This window comes from Sciurus vulgaris, assembly GCF_902686455.1.
Source record: "Sciurus vulgaris genome assembly, chromosome: 17".
Classification (NCBI taxonomy): domain Eukaryota; kingdom Metazoa; phylum Chordata; class Mammalia; order Rodentia; family Sciuridae; genus Sciurus; species Sciurus vulgaris.
Window position 1 is genome coordinate 52,255,961 of NC_136478.1, and position 22,320 is coordinate 52,278,280.

Genomic DNA, 22,320 nt, shown 5'->3' on the forward strand with positions numbered 1-22,320 from the left:
TTTCCCCATCCCTCTCTCCCTCCTCCCCTGGCTTCACTCTCATTTTTTCCTGTCCCTCCCTCTCCACCCCTCCCTGAGCCCCCATTTCCATCTGTCTCCCAGATCCTGGGAAGCCCAACTGGATGCCCAGGTCAGCACTGGGGGTCCAGAATTAGGGGTCACCACCTTGCCCCCATGCTGGAGGGCACAGTAAGGCTTTGGGCCTGTCTGGCCAGAAGGAAATGTCTGTTCTGTGGCCTGGTCACCCCCACCCCCAGGACCTGCTGGGCTGCTGCCGCCCCCGGGCTGGGGCCCAGTAAACACAGCCGCCGGCAGCCTGGGGATATTTATACCAAGGCTGGGCGTGGGGCCAGTGCCCACCACAGCCCCTGCCCTGCCCTGCCCGCTGCCACAGCCAGCCCTGAGCCAGCGTGGCACCAGCAGGCAAGGGGACGCCGCAGACGCAGCCTCCACTTACTCATCACAAAGGCCAACGGGTGGACACTGGTCACTCAGTTGCCCGTGACTTCACAGGACATGAGGTACCCCTTCCCTGAAAGCACTAGCACTCAATGCACACCCACATGCACCCCTGCTGAGACCTCCCAATGGAGGTCACACACTGGAGCCACCAGCCCACAGGTGGGGACACCAATGCAGACTCCACCTGCTTGCAGCTGCCCACACAGGCTGAGAATACCAGTCCCCAAGATGGACACACACAAAAGTCACACAGTCCGGAAGTACAGCCTCCCACACAGACTGCAGGAGCCACGACAGGCATGCTGGAGACACACCACAGAGACACACCATCTGTGAAACACGAAAGTGCTCAAAATACCAGCAGGGTGCACAATGATCACACACTGAAGTAACCCAGGGCTGGGGTGGAGCTCAGTGGTGGAGCACTTGCCTAATATGCTCGAGGCCCTGGGTTTCACCCCTAGCACCCCAAAAATAAATGCACCCAAAAACAACTGAAGTACAGAGACACAAACACTGGCAATGATCACACACACCAAAAACAGCTTGTGTAAGAAGCAAAATACACAACACCTCCTGGAAAACATCTTTGTCACAGACCCATAAGCATGCAGAAAACACCTAATTTCAAGTCGAATTTACACTAAGAACATAGAAATTTACACCCAGAGAACTGTGAAGACGTGGGGACAGGGGGACAATGTGACCCACTGTACACACAGACTCACCAAACAGTGCCAGGACACAGAACCCATGGAAAGTACCCCAGCGGGTCCAGCAGAAACATGAACCGGCAGACACACTCAACAGAAATGTAGCACAGCCACAAACACGGAGCTGAACACGTGCTGGGGTGCACACCCCCACTGCCACCACCACCCACACGAAGGCCCACAGGCACCGGGCCACCAGCTTAGAGACATCATCACACTTGCTGGAGACTGCTACCCCTCGAGGCTGCACACGCACAGGTCCTGAGCACCTGTAAGTTCATACTGGAAGCAACAGCGCGCCAGCACTGCAACACGTCCAGAGCTCCCACGGGAAGGGAGCGCCCTCCCGCTCCCCTACCCGCCTCCTCTCCCATACTGACCCTGGCCCCAGAAGCGGGCAGGAAGGCCTCAGCTGGCCTCCCCGGGCCGCTTCCTGCCCGTCGGGGCTGGACGGGAAGCCGGGGCTCCAGCCGGAACCCAGGCTCCCCCCACGACTTCCCCCGACGGCCGGGCTGTCCCGGGGCGGGGCGGGCGGGGAGGCAGCAGGGCCCCCGAACACGGGCCCTGCCCCTGCGGTCGTTGCGGGCGGCGCAGACGTGTCCCGACTGGGCCGGGCCACCCAGCGGGCCACGGTGCCAGGGTGGCAGGGCCGGGGCCGCGCACGCGGCGGACGAAGGTGCTGAGCCCACACTTTGCCTTCCCCCGCGCCAGCTCGGCGGCAGCCCGGGGCAGGTGGGCGGGGTGTGTCACCGGCGGGCGGGGCCTGTCGGCAGGGCCGGGCATGTGAGGGCCTCGGGGACCCCGGGGGTGTGTCTGGGTGTGTGGGAGCTGCTCTGTCTGGGACCCTGGGTGTGACAGAGTCGTGGCCGTCGGTGGGCCACGTGGAACTCCCCAGGAGAGAGTGTGTGGGGTGAGATGTCAAGACAGTGGGTAGGACTGCTGGCAGTCTGTGACTGTGACATATGTCAAACCTCTGTGTGTGGTGGGGTGACCATGACCCCAGGAAGGATGTTTGTGTAACTGCTGGGGGGGGGGGTCCATTTCCTGAGGGGCTCTGATGCTGTGATGTGTGTAACACTGTCTGAATCTATGTCTGGAATGTGGTGTTGGTGACCATGACCCTATGGAATATATTGGTGTGACTGTTTTGCTATTGAAGTCTCTCTTGTGTCATGTCCCAGTGAAGCTCCAAGATTGGGCTGTGTTTATGTAATGGGGTGACACTGTATCTGTATGTGTGGGCTGTGACTGCTACCAGGTGCCACAGTCCATGCATCCTCTCTCTGAATCCACTGCAGCTCTGAGAGGTGAATGCATTCACGAGGCTGTTGGACACTGCCCATATTTCAGTCTCTGTGGGAAGGCATATATATGTGTATGTATCCATGTGCTGCATCCTTACGGGGCTACAGTAACTACAGTCCATGTCACTGTGTCCTTGCTTTGTGTCTCGGCCACTCAGGGTCAGCCTCAGCAGTGTCTCCACACATAAAGCTGACAATGGCAACATGTCCTTGCACAGTGAGCTCCTCCTGTCCCCCCATTCCAACTTGGTCCTCTGCAGCTCTCAGACCTGGGGCAGGAGGGCACAGGATGTGCTCAGCCCCAGTGCTGCCAACTGCTCTCAGGCCCACAGCAAAGGCAGCGCTGCACTCCCACTGTCCTCCACACCAGAAAATCCCTTGGTAGAGGAGCAAGTCAGGGGGCCCTGGGCCTGAGAATGGCAGGGGAGAGAGCGGGAAGTGAAACCCGGGAGGAAGAGGAACTGAGAGGCCAGAGAAAGAGGAAGCAGGAGAAAATTCACAAACACAACTACAGCAGATGGAGGAGACAAGATGGCAGAGGGAAGCGCACCCTGACTCAGGTGTTTCATGCCTGGACAAGAGGTCTCCCTTTGGTCACCCTCACCCTCACTCATTCTACTCTCAACCATCTTCTAGGTCAACTCATGCCTCATCTCTATTAAGGACCCTGCTGGGGCTCCCATCTCCCTCAGAGGACAAGTTCCTGCTGTCTTAGACCACTGATGTGATTCAGGAAGCCATCCGAGTGTAGGGCTTGCATCTATGGACCCTCAATGCAAGCTGCCTAGGTTCAACTCCCAGCTCTGCCATTTACAAGCTGTGTGAACTTAACAAGGTCTCAGTGTCCCCATCTGAAAAGTGAAGATCAAATGATCTCGAGAGCAGGGTCAGCAAGTGTTTTCTATAAAGAACCAGAGGGTAGGGGCTGGGGTTGTGGCTCAGTAGTGAGCACTCGCCTAGCACAAGTGAGGCACTGGTTGGATCTTCAGCACCACATAAAAATAAATAAATAAAGCAAAGATAGTGTGTCCATCTACAACTAAAAAAAAATTTCTTTTCAACAAAAAGAACCAGATAGTAAATATTTTTGACTCTGTATAGTCTCTACTCAGCTCTGCTGCTGAAGCAGTTAACACAATCAAAGACAATATATAGTCAAAGGAGTGTGGCTATGTTCTAATATAACTTTATTTACAAAAACAGGCAGTGGACTATGGGCCCATAGGAATGCCATGGGCCCCATTTTGCTAACCCCTGCTCTGTCAGGCTGCAGGGAGGATGCAGGGAGCTTGGAGAGATGACATACCTGGCAAGTAGAACTGTTGTTACTCTCTGGCCTGTGAATGTTACAATCTGACTCAGCTCTCAACACCCTTCCCTTGCTCACCCTCTTCCAACCACACTGGCCTCTTTGCTCATGGTGTAGCACGCCCCAAGTTGGTCATTGCTTCTGGGTCTTTGCTTTTCGTCCTCTTTCTACCAAGTACACTCCCCCCAAGTCCTCCCCTAAGCTGCCTTCTTGGCTTCCCTCAAGTTTCAAACACCACTCCCTCCCAGGCGCCCTCCCTCCTCCCCAAAGCCATCTCTCTCACTCCATCCTGCTTTTCTGTCTACATGCCACTTATCACTGAACCATTATTTTTTGCTGTCTTGTCTCCCCTCCCCAGAAAGTTAGGTTCCTGTTGAGCAGGAAATACTCCCTTAACCTCTTCAGGCTTCTGTTTCCTCCCTTTTGTAAGATGGGTGTTATAGGGGTCCCTGGAAGTCAATGAGTTCATGAAGATGAGGCACTTAGAACAGTGCCCAAGGTGATTGACAAATAGCTCTAACTAGGGCTCACCATTGGTCCCCCGGCACCCATAGGAACACAGCATGTGCTTGATGTTTGTGTGAAGGGCAAATGAAAGTCTTCTAGGGAAGACGGAGAGAGATGGAGCAGAGCGACGGGAAGGAGGGAGACCCAGTTAGGCGCCCAATGACACGGAGACCACCAGTCCTCTCTCACCTTTAATGGGCTCCCAGGTGGGCTTGGGGCGCAGATGTCCTTAAATACAGCCCGGGCGTGGCGGGCGTGGCGGGGGCGGGACCGGGCCTGCCGGGGCGGGGCGGGGCGGGGCGGGAGGGGCGGGGCCTCAGCTGCACTTGCAGGAGCGCACGATCATGTTGGACAGCTGCTCCACCTTGGGCTTGCGGCCCACGTAGTACACGATGGGCAGAGGCTCCAGAGCCTGCGGCACGCAGCACGGCGACGCCGATGCGCCTGGGTTGTGCTGGTTGTACAGAGCCAGGACCTGCGGGCGGCCGGACAGGTCAGGGTCTGGGCCGGCACTGGCGGTGAGGGCAAGGCTGTGGCCTCCATCACACTGGCCCTGCCCACGGGTCCGCATCCCGCCATTCTCCCCATCTCTCTCTCTCTCTCCCTCTTTCTCCCTCTCCCCCCGTCTCTCTACCCACCTCTGTCTCTCCTGATCCCTGTGTCTTCCCATCTCTGCCTGTCTCTCCTCATCTCTTTATTCCCCTACCCAATCCTGACTCTTTCTGTGTCTGTCTCCCTCTCTTTCTTTGTACTGGGGCTCAACCCCAGGGGTGCTGCATCCCCTACTCTTTTTAATTTTTATTTTGAGACAGGGTCTCACTAAATTGCTTAGGCCTTTGCTGAGTTGCTAAGGCTGGCTTCGAACTTGCAATCTGCCTGCCTCAGCCTCCGGAGTCGCTAGGATTATAGATGGGTGCCACCATACCTGGCTATGCATCCTTCTCTCTCTCTTTCTCCCTATCCCCCCAGCTCATATCTCTGATTTACCTTCTCATTCTTTTGTTTGGTCCCTGTTCCTCACAACCTTGTGAGCTAGACCCACCTTGCTATACTGCGTGTCCAGGCTCCAAATGTAAGGGCAGGGTCCCAGGCAGAAGTTCGCATGGTAGCCCTTGGGCTCATGGATCCATTTCCAGCCCAGGTCCTTGCGGAAGTCAATGTACAGCTGCCGCACACAGCAATTCTTCTCTGTGGAGCTGCAGCAGAGTGAGCACAGGTCAGGAGCAGGGGCAGGCCAGACTGCTCCTCCCCCCACAGGTGTCTGTCACCCTAGATTGCTCCCCAGCCCCATCTGCACCTCCACCTCCCTTGTACCCCCTGTGGTAATCACAACAGTAACAGTAGTGGTAATGACCATCACTAGCACAGGTTAAGCACTCCCTCCAGCCAACCACTGTGCCCAGAGCATCACCGTAAACATTACGTCATGCAGCGTGCATAATCAGCCTATAAGAAGTTGAATGAATGTCCACAGCCCAAGGCTAAATAAATCATGGCACAATCACACATGGAACATAAAGAAAAAAAAAAAAAAAAGACTGCAGCACCACATGGGTTGATATGTTATATTTGTGTAAAAACTATTTACTGGACCACTGCTGCATGCTGGGCTAGGTCCTACTGCTGGGGACAACACAAACAAAACAAATCTCTGCCTTGCAGGCCACATGCTATAGAGTCTCATGTCACTCCTCTGCTCTGAAGTTGGCTCTATCCCATTCATGGCAAATGCCCAAGTCCCCACCATGAGCCACAAGGTGCTATGGGATCTGGTTGATCGCAAGTGTCGACCGCCCTCTTGTCACTCCTGCCGCACTGGCTTCCTGTCTGTTCCTCAGAGTCCTACCCAGGCCCTTTGCACTTTCTCTGCCTGACTTGTTCTTCCCGCAGATATTCACTCTGGCTCATTCCTTTGCTTCATTTAAACCTTGTCTTAAATGTCTGTCACTCGGGGAGTCTTAAGTCCTAAAGCAATGTGTGGTGTACAGCAGGTGCTCAATAAATACCAGTTATGCAAATGAATATCACCTCCTCAGAGAGATCTTCCTGAACCATCTTATCCAAAATATCAACCCAAACAACTGTGAATTCCATTCAGTGCAATATGATATTGCAGTTATTATAAGAAATAATGAAATGTCCATATTCCAAGTGGGATAAAATCCTGATACCTGTTGAAGCTGGATGAGAGTTAACAGAACTTCATTATATTATCTCCATGGCTTTTTTGAATATTTGAAATTGTCCATAATAAATCAATTTTAATCAGAATAAGAGAAATAAATAGTTCCCAATATCTACTTCCTACTGTCCCCTTCCTCTGATTTATTTTCGTTCTTAGAACTTATCATCACCTTTTATTTTAATAGAGCTTATCTGTCTTCTTCTAAGCATGGGAAATTCTATTTTCTTCCCTAATGTCTCCCCATTTGCCTGCCAGTGACTGGCACACAGTAGACACTCAGCAAATGTTGGATATGTAAGTTAATTGATGAACATGTTTTTTAAAAGCACATTAGAGGACTGGGGATATAGCTCAGTAGGTAGAGTGCTTGCCTCAAAAACACAAGGCCCTGGGTTCAATCCTCAATACCGCAAAAACAAAACAAAACAAAAAGCACATTAGAGGATAGTAGTGTATAAGACTCTACCATTCAGGATTCAAGATCTCCAGGCTCAGATCCAAAGGCCAGTCCTCCCCTGTCCAGCCCAGGCTCTGCCTGAGAGGAATGGGATGTCCTGTGTGCCAGCACTGGGCACCCCAGCTGAAATGGGAGCCTGGCCAAAAAGGTTGACTCATGGGAGACCAGGAGAACTTTATAGTCCATATTCATGATATGTACAAGAAACATGATTCAAAGGTACAGGTACAGCATAATCCAAATTCTGCTATACATAGAAAGACTAGTAGGAAATATATTCAAATTCTGGTAGTAACTTTTTCTTTCTTCATTTTCTTCCTTTGCCTTCCTTCCTTCCTTCCTCCCTTCCTCCCTTCCTGTGTTATTAGGCATTGAACCTTGGGGTGCTCTACCACTGAACTACATCATCAATCCTTTTTTCATTTTGACACACTCTCACTAAGATACCCAAGCTGGCCTCAAACTTGTGATCCTCCTGCCTCAACCTCCTAAGCCACTGGGATGACAGGCATGCACCACCATGCCTGGCAAGTGACTTTTTATGTGCAGTACTGTGACAGGTGATATCTTTCTGAATTCTTCAAATTCTCAGCAGTGAGTAGGTGTTACTTTTAGAATCAAAATAAAGTAGTTAAAAGAAAATGCAGCCTGCCTACAAAAGAACCATTTGGGCAAAATAAAAAGAAAGAATGCATGGATATGTGTAAGTATGTGAAGCAGAAACTCCCTTTGGAAGGAGACACAATAGGGTCAAGGTGCTGCCTCTTCAGAGAGGAGCTGGGGTCAGAGTGGGGGGTCACTTTATCTTGCTGGGTTTGGTCTGTGTCCCTGTATCTGCCTATCCAAAATGCAATTGAAAGAGAACAAATTGATTCATTTCAAAACAGCACAGTGCAGGGTTGTTCTTCTTCCCCTCTGAGAAATGAAGAAGCAGCTTCAGAGAAGGGGAAGGCAGCCTGCCCTAGGGTGGCGGGGTCGGGTTCACAGCTGACCCTGTGCAGCAGGTGGCCTCATCTGCCTCAGTGACCATACTGGTCAAGTAGAAAAAGAGACAAGGAACTCCAGGGGTAAGGTAAGACCTTTCCGAGTTTGGTGGTGTAGCTCAGTGGTGGGGCGCTTGCCTGGCAAGTGTGAGGCCCTGGGTTTGATTCTCAGCACTGCATATAAATAAATAAAAAAAAGGTCCTTTGACAACTAAAAATATATTGAAAGAAAGAGACCTTTCCAGGTGCCATAGGACCCTGAGAAAGGACTCAGGAAACTAAAGTCCTCATGAGTTCAGCCTCATCTCTCCCCAGTATAGTTGGGCCTCAGTTTCCCTGTGTGTTCAAGGAGATGGGAGATGTTGGGTCAAATAGGGTGTGCTTAACCTGAGAGCCACAATGCTCAGGGGGCCTCCGGAGACGCGACCATCTGCACATATGTGTGCACACGTACATCTGTTTGGGGGGAATTCTCCTGGATTTCACCTTTTTTGGAGGGGGAGGAGTTCTGGACTCACAAAAGGAGAAGGATCACTGTCCGGATCATCTTTGATCTACTGCCCAGTTCCAGTTGGGGTTCTAAGTCCAAGGATTTGAATAGTCTGTGATGCTATCCATTCAAGTCAGTGGTTCTCCATGAGGGGTCCCTGGACCACCACCAGCAGCAGCACCTGGGAACTCGAGGGAAATACAAATTCCCAGACCCTCTGAATCAGAAGCCATAGGGTGAAGAATAGCAGTCCATGTTGAGCAAGCCCTCTGGGTGATCAGGATACATGATCTCACTCATCTGTCCTGGACACACTGGGACCCAATGTGTGCTGAGCCTGGAATTCACACAGCCCTTGTCTTCGAGAACCTCTTCTGTCCAGTCTATCAACACCCAGCAGGAGGAATCTTACTTAACTTTCCTATATACATATATAAATAAATACACCACAGTGAAGTTCAACATCATGTACAAACACAAGACTGAGATCCTAATTAGAATAAGATGGACTCCATATAAATATGCCAAAATATACTCTACTGTCATGTGTAACCAAAAAGAACAAATTAATGGGGCTGGGGTTGTGGCTCAGTTAAGTGCGCTTGCCTAGCACATGTGAGGCACTGGGTTCGATCCTCAGCACCACATAAGAATAAATAAATAAAGTTTAAAAAAGAAAAGAAAAAAAAAAAAAAAAGAACGAATTAAAAAAAAAAAAAGACCAGCAAAAGTCAGGCATGGTGCTACACGCCTATAATCCCAGTGGCTAAGGCAGGAAGATCTCAAGTTCAAAGCCAGCCTCAGCAACTTAGCAAGGCTCTAAGTAACTTAGCGAGACCCTGTCTCAAAATAAAAAATAAAAAGGGGTCTGGGGTTATGCCTCAGTGGTTAAGCACCACTAGGTTCAATCCCACAAGAAAATAAATAAATAATAAAAAAAGAGTAGATGCATAAAAGGAATCCACCTGCAGCCGCAGAAGAGACCCAGTGCCTCACACCCACCTTAGCTGCTGGAGACAGCTGTCAGGGAGGCTTCTTGGTGGAGGTGGGGTTTGAGCTGACATTAAGAACAACATCTTGGGGCTGGGGCTGTAGCTCAGTGGCAGAGTGCTCACCTAGCAAGTTCGAGGCACTGGGTTCAAACCTTACTTAGCACCACATAAAAATAAATGAACACAATAAAGGCATGGTGTCCAGCTACAACTACCAAAAAAATCTTACTATGGAAAGTTTCAAACTATTGCATGACAAATTGAATATCCCTTATTGTAAATGCTGGAATTAGCCAAGCATTTCAGATTTCAGAGTGGTTTCTTTTGGGGGGAAGAGGGTGGTACTGGAGAGTGAACCCAGAGACAACCACTGAGCCACATTCCCAGCCCTTTTTATTTTTTATATTTTATTTAGAGACAGGATCTCACTAAGCTGTTTCAGGCCTCCCTAAGTTGCTGAGGCTGGCTTTGAACTTGTGATCCTCCTGCCTCAGCCTCCTGAGCCTTGGGATTACAGGCATGCACCACCCCACCTGGCTCAGAGTTCTTCTTGATTTGGGGATGTTTGCATAGACTTTACCAATTAAGCATCTTTTTTTTTTTTTTTGGTGCTGGGGATTGAACCCAGGGCCTTGTGCTTGCAAGGCAAGCACTCTACCAACTGAGCTATCTCCCCAGCCCTCCAATTAAGCATCTTTAATCCAAAATTCAAAGTGCTCTGAAACCCCAAACTTTCTGAGCATGATGTTGGCGCTCACAAAGTTTCAGGTTCTAGATTCTTGAATTAGAGATGTTCAACCTGCATGTGGCCTCCTTGTGTCCTCACAGTAATAATCATCAGCTTCGACAACCACGTCATAGCCAATCTGATCGTGGATCTACCTTAACCCACTTCCTCTCCACCACCAGGTTCTCCTGAAGTACATGCTATCCACTTGTGTGGTTTCACCCATAAGAAGTTCAATGGAAGGCCTGTGTTGGAACCCCAGGACTGCCATAAAAAATTCATTCAAGGGCTGGGGAGATAGCTCAGTCGGTAGAGTGCTTGCCTTGCAAGCACAAGGCCCTGGGTTCGATCCCCAGCACCACAAAAAAAAAAAAAAAAAAAAAAAAAAATTCATTCAATATGCATTTCTGAGAAAATGAAGACAATTTTAAAACTTAACCGGCTTATGAAGTAGCTCTGTGATAGAGCACTTGCCTAGCAAGCACAAGGCCCTGGGTTTGATCCCTAGCCTGAAAACACACACACACACACACACACACACACATAACCGCAATACCATGTAAATAAATTACCAATAATTCCTTGATATCATCAAATATCAGGGTTCAAATACTCAGGGGTTCACATTTCCCCTACTGTATTTCTCTCTCTCTCTCTCTTTTTTTTTTTTTTTTTTTTTGGTGATGCTGGGAATCAAACCCAGGGTCTTGAGCGTGCCAGGAAAATGCTCTACCACTGAGCTACACCCTCAGCTCAAACAAACGTCTTTATTTTAAAGAAAGTCTGAATAAATAAAAAGTCAATCAGTTGACATGTACCTTCATATTCTTTCTTTCTTTTATTTTTGAGGTACTGGGATTGTATTCAGGTGTGCTCTACCACTAAACTACATCTGAGTCCTTTTTTTTTTTTTTTTTTTTTTCTTTCCTTTTTGGTGGTGCTGGGGATTGAACCCAGGGCCTTGTGCTTGGGAGGCAAGCACTCTACCAACTGAGCCATATCCCCAGTCCTGCTGAGTCCTTTTCATTTTTATTTTGAGACAGGGTCTCACTAAGTTGCACAGGCTTGGCTCAAATTTGCAGTCTTCCTGAATCAACCTCCCAAGTCACTGGAATTACAGGCTTTCATTTTTATATTTTTTTTATTTTTTTTAAATCCTGAGACAGGGTCCACTAAGTTGCCCAGACTGGACTTGAATTTATGGTCCTTCTGCCTCAGCCTCCCAAGTAGTTGTGCACCACAACCCCTGGCATTCCTTTGGATTTTTCTAAAAATCTATAGAACTACCTCTCTCCTCCCGTCTCTACAGATAGATGGATAGATGCTTCTTTTATATGTCTTTCCCCTTCTCCTCTCTGCATTGTATTTGTGAAAGAAACTAGATCAGGTTTCCCACCATCTGGATGGGGCTGACTGCATCCCTGTGGTGTGGCTTAAAGTGTTTCTCTGTTCCTCTATTTCTGGAAACTTGATAGTTGAATGTACAGTCCTGATCAGATTCACCTTTTTTTTTTTTTTTTTTGGTACATGGATTGAACCCAGGGTTGCTCACTACTAAGCCACATCCCCAGTCTTTTTTTAAAATTATTATTATTATTTTGAGACGGGGGTCTTTCTTTTTTTTTTTAATATTTATTCCTAGATGTTGATGGACCTTTGTTTGGACTGAATGAACATTCTTGTATGAACATTCATTTATACGTGGTGCTGAGAATTGAACCCAGTGCCTCACATATGCGAGGCAAGAGGTCTACCACTGAGCCACAACCCCAGCCTGAGACAGGTCTTTCTAAGTTGCCAATGTTGGCCTCTAACTTGGGGTCCTCCTCCCTCAACACCCCCAGCAGCTCAGGCTACAGGCATGCCAGCTTCAACATTCTTAGACTGTAGTACTCCAGCATCTTAGGATTCTCACATTCTGACAACATTTCCAACTTTCTAGGATCCCCACTTTCTAACACTTGAGGATCCTGAAGCTGTTGAATTTCCGTACTTCAGTACTGCACTCCAACATTCCACAGCTCCAAGCCCGCCACTCCAGGAGGTCTCACCTGCCAACTTTCCAAGATCCCAGCATTCTAAGAGCCAACATTCCACCCCTGAGCTCCAGTGTTCTAGATACCCATATTCTGGCTTTCTCCTACAATAGTGCATTCTAACGTTCCAACACAAGAGTCCACCATTCCAAGCCCAGTTTCCAGGATTTCCATCTGCCAACATGGTGGCAGTGTTCCAAATGCTCTCAAAATCCAAAGCAGCAATCTCCCAATTCCAAATTCGCAAGTTCTAGGATCCCAGCGTTCCAGCTTTCCTTGAGTACCAAGCCCTCACTTTCCATTCTTAATGCTGAAGGCTTGCATGCCAGAATCCCAACATTCTAGAACCCCAACTGCCAACAATGTAAGACTCCAACAAGGCGACCTTCTGACACTGAATTCCAACTCTTGGTGTCCAACATTCTAACGGTGTCCAATTCCAACACTCCAGCAAGAAAGCAGCCTGACACCCACATTATAGGACTCCCGGTTCCCACACCCCAGCATTCCAGAGCTCTCCAGGCCCAAGGAGAAGCTCAGCTAAGCACAGCACCAGTCAGGTGTCCACAGGAACTCAGCCAGCAGACAGCGGCCAAGCCCCAGCCTGCGAGGCCTCAGCTGAAGGCTGTGAAAGTCACCTGAAGCAGTAGTTGGTGTCCAGGGCTCGGCGGTGCCGGGAGCTGTGCAGGTGCTGGGCCCTCTCCAGTGGGGTGGCCATGAGGAGCAGGAAGGGCCGGTTCATGTCATGTATGGCAGCCAGGTCACCTCGGCGTCTAGGACCAATCCCTGCTTGGGTTTGGGAGAGTCTCAGAGGGATGGTCAGTGAGCAGAAGGTGAAAGGGGGCCTCTCTCTCTAACACACACACACACACACACACACACACACACACACTCACCGTTTATGTCCACTTGGAGTACGTTATCTTTGCTGTCACAGGAGCAGTGGGCACTGAAACGAAAGCCCTCTATCTCCTCTGTGGGGGTGGGGAAAGGGAAGCCAGTCTGAGGGCTAGGCCCACCCAGCCCCTAAAGGAAGAGGCAGGAAGGAGCAAACCCCAGGCTCCTTCCTGCCTCCCCCAAAGCACCCTGCCCTGCCCTCTCTCTGCAGATTTCTTGTACCAGTTCTTTGAGTTGCTGGCTCCTTATTCTCCTTCAGGTCTCAACTCAAATGTCACCTCCTCAAAGAAGAACTCCAGAATGTGCCCCCCTCCCCCACCATAGCATCACTTTCCTTTGTCATAGCATGAACCCTTTCTGACATTCTGACATTTGTATTTGGCTATTTATTTCTCTCATTGTTCTCAGTAGAAAGCAGGATGCACCAGGATCCTTGCTTTTCTTGTTCTCTACCAGCCTGGACCGAGCTCACAAAAATAAACATCTAGTGGTACATACATACAAATGGAATATTATTCAGCCATAAAGAATGAAATTATGAGGGCTGGGGAGATAGCTCAGTTGGTAGAGTGCTTGCCTCGAAAGCACAAGGCCCTGGGTTCAATCCCCAGCACCGCAAAAAAAAAAAAAAAAAAAAAAAAGGAATGAAATCATGGCATTTGCTGGTAAATGGATGGAACTGGAGGCTATCATGCTAGTGAAATAAGCCAATCCCAAAACACCAAAGGCCAAATGTTCTCTCTGATATATGATGCTAACTCACAATGGTGGGAGTGGGGTGGGGGAAGTGGAGGTTTACCAGACTGGGACAGAGGGAAATGGGGGGCTGAGAGTGGGGATGGGAAAGACAGTAGAATGAATGGGACGTAACTCTCCTATTCACATATGAATACACGACCAGTCTAACTCCACGTCATGTCCATCCACAAGAATGGGAAGTTATACTCTGTGTATGTATGATACGTCAAAATATATTCTACTGGCATGTATAACTAAACAGAACAAATAGAAAAATAAAAAAATAAACATCTACTGCGTACTAGGTGTCAGGCCCTATTCTAAATTCTGTGTGCGTTACCTCCCTTAATCCTCACCCAGACCGCCCATTCTGCAGACAAGGACACGGAGGCACACAGAACAGAAGTGACTTGCCCAAGGCCACACACATGCCAAAAGGTAGGGCTGGGATACACATCTAAGGCTGGACACTTTTCCTCACGGCAGGTGAGAGCTGTTTCTTGAAAGAATGTGTCAATGATGTTTCCTAAGCTCCTACTGTGTGCCAGACCTGGAGCTGGATTTTGGGAGTCAGCATAAACCAAGACAGACCAGATCCTTCCAGGCCTTTGTCCAGTGGCCCAGGACCTCTCCTGGTGCCCACCCCTATTTCCTAGTCCCTGTTTTCTTCATCAGGTCGAACTACTATGTATCCCATGAACAACCACCCCCATCCAGGAAGTTCTCTTTGACCCCCCAGAAGGATTTGGGTACCTTCTCTGGGCTCCCATAGCACTTAGGACTTCCCTCATCCCAGCCCTGACTCCTCTGTCTGTGCCACACTTCTGGCCTTGATCATTCTAGGTTATTACACCTGCTAGAGCTTTGGCAAGACCTTCTGGGTGTCCACAAGGGACTGGTGGGCCCCATGAAGGCAGGACCCAGGACAGTCTTGGTTACTACTGTGCCAGGCCCAGAGCAGAAACCTGTTGGCATTTACTGAATAAAGGTGTGAATGAGAGGGCAAGAAGGAAGGGTGGTATGGGTACTGTGGACTCACCAGGAACGTACCAGACACAATCCTTTTCTGGTCAGATCAAATGTGTCAGGCTTTCCTTGACCTCAGGGCCTTTGCACAGAATATTCTTGCCCCTTCTTTACACGGCTAGCTCTACTCATTTCTCAGACATTAGCTCAAATGTCCCCTCCTCCAGAAAGCCTGCCTGAATCCAAGCTGAGTCAGGCACCTCCTGTGGGCTGCCCACTCTGGTCATCATCACATCATCACATCACCTTGTCCTCATTCGCCCACCCAATGGACTATGAGCTTCCTAAGGGCAAGAAGGGGACTGTTTTGGTCACTGCTGTGTCCCCAGCATAGGGTAGGGTATAGAAGAGAGCTCAGGAAATGGATTAACCATTAATGGATTCACATATAAACACCCAGGTGGGTGTCAGAGAGGAGGGCCAGGTTCAGCTCTTTGGCACAAACATAGGATAGGGGGGTGCTAGGAAGGGTGACCCTAGAACAAACAACAGGACTGACCCCACTAAGAAACAGGGGGGGTGGGGCACAGAAGCAATCCTCACCTCCTTGGCTCAGCCACTGCCGCACGACTCCAGTGACATCAAAGGACAACCACTCCTGCGTGTTACTGGGGGTCAGCAGCCGGTTGCTGAGGTAGCGCCAGGAATTGTTGCTGTATTTCTGAAGATGATGAATGTGGGGGTCAGGCAGATGCCACTATGCCCCCAGCATGCCCTGACCGTACCCTCACTTTATCTGCTCCCCCAAACAGGCCTCTAGACAGTCCCCAGACAGAAGGCTCCCAATTCATCACACTGTGGGGCCCTGCAGGCTCCCCTCTCCCCCACAACACCCATGAGAAACAGAGAAAGAGCCCCAGGATGGGATCAAGGCACCCAGTTTGGCCTCCTCCCTCTCTAGGCCTTGGCTTCCTCACTGGTGGGATGTGGGGCCCTCACAGCTTGGACAACCCGCAGTGCTAAGCTGCTGCTATGGCTGCTGTTAACGTTCTGGGCTTTTATGAGTATACAGTTCAACAAATTGGACACCCTTGATTCTGAGAGCTGCTAACCTTCTAAGGGGTTTTGTTTGCCCTAACGTGACTCTCATGTTCAAAATGACACGTATAACAAGCCTGAGCAGTTCTAGAACACTAATGTTCTATCAACCCAAGAGTCTGACAGGTCATGCTCCAACGTTGCAGGTGCTCAACGTTTCTGTGAAATAACCCCTGGGGTTGTATGCATTACATCAGGGGCTACAGCACAGAATTCTCCAGACTCCAAGAAGCTAACATTAGACAAAGTTCTCTCACCACAAGTCTCTAGAAGTCTAAGGTTCCATACAATGTGGATTCTAGGTCACAGAACCTTTGAGAGACTCCAGGTCGCCTGGAAGCCCTAATCCTCCTAAAGACTCCATCTTTAGAGCAGCACAGTCCAAAAGAACTTTCTGGAAATATTCTTTATCTGCAATGTTCAAAATAGGCTGCTAACCATATCACCACAGAACATTTGAAATATTTTTGTCTTGTTTTTGAGATGGGTGTCTACATTGTCCAGGCTGTTCCTCAAACTCCTGAGTTCAAGTGATCCTCCAGCCTCCCAGAGTACCTGAGACTACTGGCATGCACCACCATGCTCAGCAGAATTTAAATTTTAATCAAGTGAAATAAGACTAGTGACTACCAAGTTTGACAAAGTCTGAACAGCTTGACAGAGTTGTTCTATAGCTCTCAACCTTTCCAGAGATTCCAGGAGTCCTGTGTTTCTTTTCTTTTTTCTTTTTTTGGTGGTGGTGTTAGGATGGAACCCAGGGCCTACAACATGCTATGCAAGCATTCTACCACTGAGATACCTTAAACAAACTCCTAATTAGATATCAATCTTCTAAGCGTTTAACATCCTAGGATACAGTCTAAAAGTTTTCTTGTCTCGATGTTGTTTGTGGCTCTTTGTTGTTGTTTTTGCAATACTGGGGATAGCACCCTTGGGTACACTACCACTGAGTTACATCCTTAGTCCTTTTTATTTTGAGACAGGGTCTCGCCAAATTGCCCAGGTTGGTCTTGAACTTATGATCCCCCTGCCTCAGTCTCCCAAGTCACTGAGATTACATGCATGAGTCACCATGCTTGGCTAACAGTACCAAAGTTTTTTGGTTGTTGTTTTTGTTGGTGGTGGTGTTGTTTTGACACTGGGTATTGAACTCAGGGGCACTCAACCACTGAGCCACATCCCCAGCCCTATTTTTTGTATTTTATGTAGAGACAGAGTCTCACGGTTGCTGAGGCTAGCTTTGAACCCCCCATCCTTCTGTCTCAGTCTCCTCAGCTGCTGCAATTACAGGTGTGCGCCACTGTGCCCAGCTTCATTTTTTGTTGTTGTTGTTTTTTTTGTACTAGGGTTGGAACCCAGGGGCCCTTAATTACTGAGCTAAAATCCCTAGCCCTTTTTATTTTTTTATTTAGAGACAGGGTGTCTCACTAAGTTACTGAGGACCTTGCTAAGTTGCTGAGACTGGTTTTGAACTCGTGATCCTGCCGCCTCAGTCTCCCAAATCCCTGGGGTATAAGCATGTGCCACCGCACCTGGCAACAGTATGAAAATGTCAGGGAGCCCTAGGATTTAATGGTCTGAGCTCCACCACTCTTCTGTGTGGACCTTGCACCTTGCAGCCTTCCAACCAGCCCACGGGCCACAGCTCAGCCCGTGAGGCCTGCATCCCCCCTCTCAGGCTCATGTCCTCACCTGGTACAGTTCCACGTGCTGCTCCGCTTTTACCTTGAGCCTCTGCAGACGGAGCTCTGCCCGGGACAGCAACAGAGGGTCCGGCACTGCTTCCCGGAGCTCGGATGTGTTGAAGAACATATATACACTGTGTGAGATGTCCTTAGTTTTCTCATAGATTTCTAGGTGGGAGGAGAGACAAAGGATATCACAGGTTTGACCAGGGTAGGGGGGCAGGTAGACCCCAAGTTTAGAGGAGCTGACAGCTCTGGGTTGGGGTTCTATTCAGATACCTCATAGCCGTGTGACCTAGGTGGGGATGCCTTTCCCCTCCGGGTTTGCTTCCTCCTTTGAAGGACAGGACCTATCCATCCTCTCCCACCAGGCATCATCTGTCACATACCCATCCAGCGTAGGCTGCCACCAAGAGGGGCTGCTCTGCTTGCTTAGGCTTCCCCAGGGCTTGGCGCCTCAGATACAAATTAAATTGCAGAGAAAGAGTCAAAGGCTCTGGGATCAGAAAGTGCCTCTGCTGCCTCTCAGCTGTGTGACTTTGGGCAATTCACGTCCCCTCTCTGAACCTCAGTTTCCTGTTTTTCTTTGAAAAACAGCAAACTCATCGAGCTCCCGGACATCCATTCCAGGTACTCCTGACTGAAGCACAGTGTAACCTGTGGCCAGCAAATCCCTCTATCTGAGCCAGATCTTCATGTGTGAGAGACCACCCAATTCCAGGATTAGAGATGTGCAGGTGAAGCATACAACAGGCTGCCCACACCAGTCACTCAGTAATGGGTATGTTAAAGAGCACTACTGTCAGACGTTGTTCAAAGCACAGTACAAAGAAGACATTGGAACCTCACAGATATGGCCATGAGGAAGACACTATTATATCCATTCAACAGATGGAGAGACTGAGGCACAAAGAGACAAGAGTAATTTGGCTCAAGATCTGCAAGCTAGGTAGTGGCAGAACGGGATCCAGCTCAAGCAGGCTGGTTCTAGGGACTGCTCTTTTAACCTCTAAATTATACTGTCTTCCTGCCAATGTGACATTATTATTATTACTATTATTATTAATTGCTTCCTCCCTCAACTCCTTCTCCCAGCTGCTAGAGAAGATGAAGTTCATTCTAGGTGGGAAGCCTGAAAGAGGAGAGAAGAGCATTGTCTAGTCTAGGAGACGGGTTAGGGTTAGGGTCTAGGGAATGATGTGCAGGCAGTGAACTTCTGGATCAACTCGAGTGGTTTTTCTGAAGTCTACAAGCGGGGGTGCAGAGGTGACAGAATTTGAGGAGGAAGAACAGAGGAAACCCTTTGCTGTGGCCCCCTGTCCCTACTCCTCCCCAGCAGCCAGCCCCTGCCCCCATAAGCCCTAATCTTGGCACAGCGGGTTCTCAGCAATCCCCAAGGGAAGCGCAGAGCCTTGGCTGGGGGTAAGAGATAGGGGGTGGGGAAAAAAGGGCAGGAAGGGTTGTGGGGTACCACACAAAGGGAGAGATGGCAGAGACATGGAGGAGGTGTGGAGAAGACAAGCAGAGAAAGAAGGCATGGACGGAGAGATCCACACCGGAGACCGTACACGGGCAAAGAGACGAGTGGTGGTGAGGGAAGAGACGGGGAGAGGCCGCGGAGAGGAGGTGCGTGCGAGAAGACATAGGCCTTGGAGGTAGAGATGGAGACAAGTTCAGGGGAGAAAAAGGAACCTAAATCATCCATGTTAAACCTACACAGCGATTAAAAGGCCACACGGAGAAATGGCTGGGGGGGGGCTTCATTTGGCTGGAGCCACAGACTGGACGCAGGAATGAGCGAGGGACTGGAAATCCCACCGCCCAAGAGAGAAAGTGAAACCTGGGGGATGGCCCCCAAGGCTCGGGCCCAGGCGGGGTGCCTGGGTCCCAGCATGGGCGCCGACGGGGCGGGTCCTGGGGCAGCCCCGCCCGTTGCTGGGGTGAGCAGGGCGGGAGGAGACGCAGCCGCGAGGGCGGGGACCAGACCTGCCTAGTCTCGCCCCGGGCTTCTGCACGATCCCCGCCCCCGCCCCCGGGGCACGGGAAGGAAAGGGAAGGGAGGAGGGCGAGGCGGCCGGACGCTGGGGTTTCCCCAGCCTCCCCAAAGAGGAACTGGGGCTTTGGGGGCCAGTCTGCCAACGTTCAGTTCTGCGGGGTCCTCCTAACTCCTCTGCAAGCGCAGGCTCCTCCCCTCGCGCGTGGCACCCACGTGGGGCTTTCTCACCCCTACTAGCTCGATTTTCTCACCTCGGTCTCTTGCGCGATCGCCCCTCATCACATTTACCCCTGGGGTTCAGTTCCTCACTCAGCCTACTGCTTTCCATGCTGCAGCAAGGGGACTCGCTGCTCTCAGCATGGATGGCACTGTATTTCGCTGCCCCGCCCGCCTCGTGGGTGCCAGTTTTCCCACGCCTGTGTCCCCTCTTCGTAACCCACTTCCCATGACCGGTGTTCCTCTGACTCCCTTCCCATGACTGATTTCGCTTCCCCTGCTGGGCTTCGCACCAGGGCTCCCGTCCCTATCCGAAATACCCCTGACTTCCCACGCATCCCTGGCCCGCTCCCCTGCTAGCCTCCTCCAACGACTTTGCATCCCTTTCGCCCGCATTTATCATACCTCAATCCAGGTCACTTTTCTCCACAACCTCCCCCAATCCCGCGTGTTCCTGGTGCCCTCTGAAAGTGAGTCCACTCTACACTCTTCTGGCACTTCGGGGTTCGCTTCACCTACTTTTCTATCCTAGAATCTTTCCGTGGCAACGACCCCGGAGCTTCTGCGTCGGCTTTCTCACTGCCTCTCTTTTCCCAAATGCTCGGGTTTTCGTTTTCCTCCCCAACCCGCATGCCCTCCGTGCAAAGGTAAGCCCACTACCCCCGCATTCCAGCGCGCCCCGGAGAGAAAACTCTTTTCTATCTCCCAGTTGCTTCTTTCTCTCTAGGGGACTCTCCCCGTTCCCGCACACTCCTGTCGCTCTCCAGAAGTGGTCCACTAGTTCGTTCACCCTTCCTTCTCTCCAAAACCAGAAACCTTGGGGTAGGGACTCAGCGGCATCCTATTTGGGACAGGACAACACACACACATACACACACACGATCCTGGTAACCCCGGGGGTCCCCTTCCTCCATCCAGTTTCCTCTGCCAGTAATTTCCTCCCCATGACCCCTGCACTCCGGCGCCCCCTGGGGGCCCCGTCCCGGCTCCCCCACCCCTCCGAGCTCACTGTTAGTGCTTTCCACCATTAGCACGCGGGTGACCTCCTTGGCGTAGTAGTCCGCCTCGGGCTCGGGCTCCGGCTCGGCGCTCTCCCCGGCCACCCGGTCCCGAGTGCTGTTGTACAAGGCGAGCACGGCCTCGGGCAGCGGGCCGGGCGGCACCTCCCCCTGGCTCGGGGGGCTGGCGAGCCGTAGCTTGGACAGAATCTGGCCACGGATGGCCTCGATGCGCTTCCGCTTCACTAGCTCCATATCGATGGTCTTGCAGGTGGACAGTCCCGCGGCTGGCCGGCCAGGCGTCAGCATTAGTAGCCATAGCAGCGGTAGCAACAGCGGCAGGAGCCGCAGCCCGGAGGGCGGCATGGGGGAGGCGGCGCCCCCCGGCACTGCCGAGAGCGCGAACAGGGCAGGGGTGGGATGGGGAGGCCCCGCCCCTATAGGGGACGGGGGTCTCCCGGAGAAAGGTAGGAGGGTCTCGGGGGACGGGAACTGAAGCCCTCCGGGAGAAAGCAGAGGTCTCCGGGAGGCTCTGACACGGGTTGTCTCAATATCCCGGGGAGAAAATCGAGATGGGCGAGATCTGGTACCAGAAGGTGGGTGGTCTTGAATGGGAGAGCTGTGGCAGGTCTGAGAGAGATCCGTCCCCCGGAGGAGAGAGGGTCCTAGGATGCGCGGGGGCTCGGGAGACAGGCTGGGGAAGGACGGCGTGCCAGGGGGTGCGCCCCAGGTCTGGGGTGAAGTCTTCGCGGGAGGCGGGGTTTGCGGCTCCTGAGAGCTGGTCCGGAATGGGGGTGCCGGGGGGGACGCTGTGTAGGGGGCAGGGAGGGAGCGAGCGTCCGAGGCGGTGAGCGGGGGGCGGTCTGGAGTCTCCAGGTCCTGCCTCCTCGCGGGGCAGCGCCGCGCCAAGCGGTCCCCGCGTCTCCGGCTCCCAGCGGCAGCGGAAAAGTCTCAAAACTTTTTTTCCTCTTCTCCCAACCAGCTCGTCCCTCCTCCCGCTCCTCCTCCCCCTCCTCCCCGCGGTGGCGGCGGCGGCGGGGGCGGCGGCGGCTAGTCTCAGACTCAGGGGCCTCGGGCTGCTGCTCGGCGGCTCCTTCCTCGGCAACGGGCGGAGGCCGGCCCCGCGGGCGGCTCAGAGCCGGGGGTGCCCCGGAGGGGCCGTCCCCCTGCCCCGGCCGGGGGCCTCGCTGTCTGGCGGATCCGCGGCGGGAGGAAGGAGGGGGACGGCCCGGGGCGCGAAGGGCGGCGGCAGCGGCGGCGGCGGGACCGGCTAGGGCGGCGGGGGTTTTGAGGCCGCCCCGGCCCCACCCAGGAAGCGCGCGGGGCGGGGGCAACCCCCAGGGGGAGGGCATGGGGGGGCCACCGTCCTCATCTCGCGTGGGCGGGCTCCGAGGGGGGTCCCTTCAGCCCCGGGGGGAGGGGGCGGGCACCCCGGCTCCGCCCCGCGGACCGGGTGCTGCCTCCTGGCGGCCGAGCCCTACCAGAGCGGGCGGCCGAGATGAGCGGTGGCTTTGGGGGTTGGTGTGGGGTCATCGGGAAAATGAAGACCTGGCAGGGAGGG

General features: G+C 51.9%; 1 protein-coding gene across 1 annotated transcript; it reads right to left on the reverse strand.

Moving 5' to 3' along the window:
- Positions 1–3,649: 3,649 nt before the first annotated feature.
- Positions 3,650–22,049, reverse strand: TGFB1 (transforming growth factor beta 1). The gene is made up of 7 exons (XM_079118421.1): positions 20,771–22,049; positions 17,557–17,717; positions 15,370–15,487; positions 13,062–13,139; positions 12,804–12,951; positions 5,338–5,491; positions 3,650–4,770 (listed from the first exon to the last, which is right to left on the reverse strand). The coding sequence occupies exons 1-7, from the start codon at positions 21,123–21,125 to the stop codon at positions 4,612–4,614; spliced, it is 1,173 nt and encodes a 390-aa protein (XP_078974547.1). The 5' UTR covers positions 21,126–22,049; the 3' UTR covers positions 3,650–4,611.
- Between the last annotated feature and the right edge of the window lie 271 nt (positions 22,050–22,320).